The sequence below is a fragment of the Carya illinoinensis genome, chromosome 3, assembly GCF_018687715.1.
Source record: "Carya illinoinensis cultivar Pawnee chromosome 3, C.illinoinensisPawnee_v1, whole genome shotgun sequence".
In the NCBI taxonomy this organism is placed as follows: domain Eukaryota; kingdom Viridiplantae; phylum Streptophyta; class Magnoliopsida; order Fagales; family Juglandaceae; genus Carya; species Carya illinoinensis.
Genome location: NC_056754.1, coordinates 15,886,101 through 15,892,190, shown reverse-complemented (window position 1 = coordinate 15,892,190; position 6,090 = coordinate 15,886,101). Strand labels below are relative to the sequence as shown.

The 6,090-nt window shown below is 36.5% G+C and overlaps 1 protein-coding gene across 2 annotated transcripts; it reads right to left on the bottom strand.

Annotated features, from left to right (window-relative positions):
* Nucleotides 1-266: 266 nt before the first annotated feature.
* Nucleotides 267-5,104, bottom strand: LOC122303465 (UDP-glucuronate:xylan alpha-glucuronosyltransferase 1). 2 transcript variants are annotated; one of them, XM_043115260.1, is made up of 5 exons: nucleotides 4,962-5,104; nucleotides 4,583-4,679; nucleotides 2,878-3,072; nucleotides 1,841-2,469; nucleotides 267-1,529 (listed from the first exon to the last, which is right to left on the bottom strand). In XM_043115260.1, the coding sequence occupies exons 2-5, from the start codon at nucleotides 4,645-4,647 to the stop codon at nucleotides 499-501; spliced, it is 1,920 nt and encodes a 639-aa protein (XP_042971194.1). In that variant the 5' UTR covers nucleotides 4,648-4,679; nucleotides 4,962-5,104; the 3' UTR covers nucleotides 267-498. The 2 variants fall into 2 exon arrangements, with proteins under 2 accessions (XP_042971194.1, XP_042971193.1); XM_043115259.1 differs by lacking the exon at nucleotides 4,962-5,104 and having other exon boundaries at nucleotides 4,583-4,942.
* Between the last annotated feature and the right edge of the window lie 986 nt (nucleotides 5,105-6,090).

Sequence of the window (6,090 nt, the reverse complement as noted above, 5' to 3'; positions counted from 1 at the left end):
AAAATTCATGGCAATTCCCAGTCTCATATCATGGATTGGTATCGTGAAAAAGAAGATGAAAGGTGTACATTTTTAAAAATCTAGATGCCTTATCTACACCCCCTTTTAAATTATTTTAAAACTTCTTCAATCATTCAATGCGAGGATAACGTGGTTCACGTTCAACGGAAACAAAACTCTTGAAGTTTCTAAAATTAAATGGGTTATAGATGGATAGTGAGCCAGAAAGTTCTTTAATCACGAAAGGCAATTTGGGTACAAACATGTAACTGTAAATGAATCGATTCATTCTATAAGAGGTGATGATGTCTACAGTACCCAGAGTAAAGAATGGAATCAATGGATCTCAAGCACTTTTGGGCCTTTAAAAGGTGGGGAAAAAATGAACCCCTTCTTGGAAACTATGTCACCTATAAAACGACGGCATGAAACATTGAAAACAGTGAGGAAATAGAAACTGAAGGAACAAGTTTTGGGGGCCAAAAGAGAGCCAAGGACTCACACGACAGGGAGAGATGCGGTAGAAATTGCAGGTGGTGTTGGAGTAAAAGACGCATCATCTGTCCAATTTGTCTCACCCCAGTGCTTCAACATGTTCTTCCAGGAGCAGATATTGTCTATGCATTTCTTTAAACGTCGATCTCTAACTTTAATGTTCCAATGCCCGTCTGTGTAGTTTGCTTTCTCGGCTTGCATACGGTCCCATTCTAGCTGCGCCTTTTGCTTTGATCTCAAGAGGCAGAACTGCTGCAATAGCACAGGCATTGCATCATGTACTTTCCACCACCTTTCGTGTGCAACGTCACTTGCAAATTCTTGGAATATATCAACATTCCAATTACAATCATAATCACGGAAGCACAGCCATGGCTTCACTCCCAGATAGTGAAGGACATAAAGAATTGGAGGCTCGGAGCCAAAGAGCTTAGTTTTCATCTCCTTAACTTCTTCTTCGTCACCAACCCAGAAATGCTTCAAGAAATTCATGTGTTTTGGAATCCTATGCCACCATGTGAAAATCTCGTTCAAGTATCCTTGGTCCCCCCCATTATACGACTCAATCTCATTGATGTGATCCATCAAAAGCTGGAAAGTGCAGTTTGAAGGTTCAACAACCATGACACCGGAGTTAAAGAGAGTGCCATTGTTCCCCGTTGCAGAAATTTCGGGCATCCCAAATAAGAAATCAATGTTTCTGAGTATGAGCAAATCAGCATCGATGAAAATGATCTTGTCATAATCTGTTAACTGCCATAACCGGAACTTGCTGTAATTCCATTCGTTATAGGCATCTTTCTCAGCTTTTGGGTTCCTGATCCTCTGGATTGTCTTGATCTTCCAACCTGCTGCTTCAAGTCCACTTCTGTGATAGGCACTGATCGTTTCATCCACAAGTATGACAAGGTCTCTTGTGGAGCCAGACATGCGGATGCTTTGGGCAGCAGCAATGGCTCCACAAACATAAACATGAGCTGAATGTAGAATCGTTGCATATGCTTCTCGGTGCATATTTCTTGAGTAAATCAGCTCTGTATTTCAAGGAATTGTATCAGATTTCTATCAACAAATTGCTATGCAAGATGGAAGAACCATACATTACAAGGTAGAATTTGAAGCATCTCATACAATTCACAAAGAAATCAATAACTCACTAGTGAGCTGGTAGCTAGTGTCTGAGTTTTTAAAGCAAAATCAACACTTCAAAACTGCTATAGTTCTATGAAATTCAATCGAGTGCGTGCCTTGATGTTCATTAGTTCTTCTAAAAATAATAGGTTATGATTTAGAGAGATGGTGGCAACAATTGTACATCTTGTTAAAATTTTGAGGTATGACTGACCATTGCCCCTGAGAGGAAGTGCAAGCTCGCAAGAGCCTACTGGGAGACGAACTTTTTCTCTTAGCGCATGCAGGCCTGGTTTGTATAGCCATGCATTCCCCTGACGTGCAACAAGTTCCTTGCAAGTAAACAGATTTGGTATAGGGAAGCACTTGGTAATGAAAAGCAAATGCACAGGATACAAGCCTTTGAAGGAGGCTGCTAGATCAGCAGCTGCAAGCTGCAAGTGCAGCCGACCTACATCTCTGGACCAATTCCCCTCGTTCCGACAAGGAAGCTTAACAGCTATAAGATTAAGTCGGATTCCTGGGGCATCAAACTTTGGTAGAGATGGGCAAATGGGTACTTCAGTTTCTTCTTCCTCATCAATCCATTCTGGATATAAGGAATCCCATGTCACATTTTTTGCAGCGTAGTCCAAGTGCATAACAATGTGTTTGGCATCAGGAATAAGCTGCTTCCAGTGATCGATTTCACGGTTATTGAAGTTTACAAGACCGATTCCCCATTTTTCATGATTCTCAGTCACCTTTTCCAGAACTTTCATAATGTCATCCCACTCAATGTCTACATTTGATCGATACCGAGGATCTCGACCACCCCATATCCACCTGTCCACAAAACTTGACCTGCATTGCTTAAATTTGGCTCAAGTCAGTGAATAATTCTTCTCTATATTCTAAAAATGTTAAAATTGAAGTTGGAAATGTTATAATTTTTCTTGCAATGTAGTTTCACAGTATGAAAAGCAGGTCAATAGGTGGTTAACAGGAATGAAAGGAAAGTTAACTGCATTTGCAGGGAATTATTCCAATAAACCTACATTTTACAGAATGCAGCAAGAATTTTACTAAAAAAAACCTACAATTTACGGCATGCTGCCCATAAATTCCCCCACTAACCCCTTGGAAATCTTGTTTTCTTGTAAATGCCCTGGCTTCTGTCCATTGCCAAGGGGAACAAATGGAAAAATTGTCACATAACAAAACTTCAAAATACCAAAAGCAGTGCCTTCAACAATGTAAGATTACATATACCTAGAACCAGAATGTGCTAACCCATTGCTGTTGTAAACGTCTGGAGAGTGTAGGAGTTTTACAAATGCTCCAGATACGATAACTAGGAGGACAAGTTTCAGCAGAGAAAACTTGCATCTTGAACTTCTATCTTGAATGGATATATGTAAAGGCTTAGCTTTGCTCTTTGAAAATCTTTTTTTGTATACGTCTTCACTGTTCCAAGTTGGAAATTTAATAACAAAATTAGTAAACAAAAGAAAAGAACAGACTAGTAAATAAATTAGAAAGAAAAACATAATTGAAGAAAAAAGCTATCAAGAACAGGAACTTGGATTGTTGTAGCCCCCAGTAGATGTGTCAATTTAATCAGTAAAAGATATCTATGATTTACTTTTTCAGGGGCCAAAACCAAGATATGATACAACTTTCATGTTATCCCTCTCTGGGTAACCAAAAGGAAAAACTTGCCGACAGAATGACATTGATATGAAATTAAAATGATAAAAAAAATATCAACTGCTTGTATTACCAAAAGGGAAATGCTGTATCGACCGATGGTTTACCGATTTATTTATTTTTTTTTTTTTTTTACAGTGATTAAAAAAAAATTTCTAAGTGATTAAGTAAGTGAATATTATTGAGTTTATGTATTTTTTGCAAAAAATATATTTATATATATATATATATTTAAAGGTATTAAAAAACGAATAAAAGAAAAGAAAAAAGAAATTCTGAAATGAAGGAATCGGTTGGATCATCGGTAGGAAATCGGTCCCTCTAGCATGATCCTTACCAAAATGAAAAGGAACAACTAGAAGATAGTAGAAACGACAGGCAATTGACAACAACTGAGAAAAAACACCGAGTTGAGTCTACTCCTAACCCCCCGCAGAAGCGATATCATAATGATCAAATGTCAGCATTTTGATTAGTAAGAAAAAGGTAATGACAAGAAAAGGCCGATTAAGCAACAAGATTTGAGAGCCGTTAACCAAGAAAAGGCTGTTATCACACAATTTTCAGATGCAATATCCCAGCCTCATAATTGAAAGTCTAATCTTCATTTAAGGAAAACAAAAAACAGTATATTTGCACCAAAGAAAGGAAAATATTGTAAAGCTTCAAATGCGATTTTGTTTAATTGATGGGGTCCTTCTGGGGAGAACTCTCAATGATATATTCATATAGAAAATCCTTTCAAGAACTCACATCAGATTAATTCTTGATACATGAAAATCAGAACTCGGAATATTTATTTCCTACGCTACGTGCTTGAAATATTCATGTTGTTAAATGAATCCCTATCTATGATAAACTTCTAAAGCATGCAGTTGAACACTTGTAATCTGATTAAAGGACTATATATCTCATGCAAATATCTGTCCTGCATAACTAATGCAATATCAAATCGATCTTAACGTTTAGGAACAACTAAAACAAAGGAACTCGAGGGAGGTGAACTTTTAAGATCTCCATTCAAAACCATGAAAGAGAATCGTATTAAAAGAATGAGTTCCATTATATTCGCCATGCAACAGGCTATATAGAAGCAGCAACTGTAAGCAATTTGCTCACCCCCTAATATGAGGAATAAATACAATGATTCTATTAAAGAAGTGAGAATAATAATAATGCAGGTAGCCAGTTGATGGTTTGAGAGGGCCATATCAAGATGTCTGTAATCATTGAATCCAACTCAGATTTCAAGAAAGAAGAAACTCACATTGATGCAGATAAACGATGTCGAGACTCAACAGCACTTGTGGAAGTACCCATTGCTCCTCTCATACTGATCTATCAGACAAAGAAGACTGCAACATCTGTCCACAAGAAGTGGTTATACATGAAACGGTTATGCAAGAAGTAGTTGTCCAGTTATTATAACACGCAACTCAGGATTCAGAAACAACAAGGGAGGGAGAAACAGATTTTCTTAATGTTCTTGTAAGAAATGACATCCAAACAGCTATCCTACTTTAGATCAAGAAAGCCAGAAACAAATCCTACAACTCAGATATCAGAGTTATGAATCACTCTTTGCCACAAAGAGGTAGAATGCATTTGAGAGAGAGAGGGAGAGATAGAGCATATAATATATATACCAGGCCGACATTTGGAAGTTTGCTGAATGAAAAGATAGTTGAGGGAGGTTGATTGTGCATAGCAAGGCAGCAGAGTCAATATAGACAGAGCAACGTCCATTTGAATTTTCTATCTACAAGAATTTTGATTTTTGTTTTATTTTAGTCTGCCACCTACTTTTCCGTCTTATCCTTTTCTCATTTTTTGGCTCCATTTTTTTATATTTTACTTCTTTTTCTTCGCTTTCTCCATACTTTCATTACTTTAGTCCTGTTTGGACCGTGGGAATTCAAGGGCTTCACTTTGTTGGCAAGTTTACTGAGGGTAAAGATCCTCAATTTCCAAGAATACATCATATAGTGTTGGAGTTTTATGTGAATATAATTACAAAAGATCCTTTAGGTAAAAAGATCTGTCCCTGATCTTGCTGCTCAAAATAATCGTGACGAATAGTTCTGCATTGGATTTGGTATGGTATTTTCTTTATGCAATTTTAATGCTTTTGCAGTGCCAACAAATGACTAATTAGAACGAGTACTATATATGCAACATTACAAGTTAGACCTCATGTCGATATCACTGATGGGTACCCTTAAACAAAGAAATTAACCATGAATTTTTTAAGAGAAAAGTAAAGAAAGCAATTAAAAAAAAAAAAAATGTGCTCAACATACAAATCTTCAAGAGGATAGTTCGCAAAAAGTTATATATAAAAAAATAAAAATAAAAATAAAATAGTTTTAGTTTTAGTTTTATAAAGATCATCAGTGCAAGACTTGTATATTTGAGATTTGTATAAATTATTTTTTTAAGATTATTTGAATATGAGAGAGAGATCACGTAAAAGAAGTTGCCACCAATATTCTATCAAGTAATGGTGTGGTCACCAAGTGTCAGATTAGGTCGATGAAAACACTTGGTTTACTGGATATTTGGGTTTAGAGTAAAGGTGCAAGTGTCCCGTCTTACTAACCAGATAGGGAAATTAATGACTATTTCCAAGTAATTATTAGAATTAAAACTCCAAAAATATTTGAAGTCTGACTTTTAACACAATCGATGGAATTACTAGTCATCTTTGAAGTACTCCAAGTACTATACTATGAACATGCAGGTAGGGTCTTAATTCTCATTTCGTTGGTTTGCATC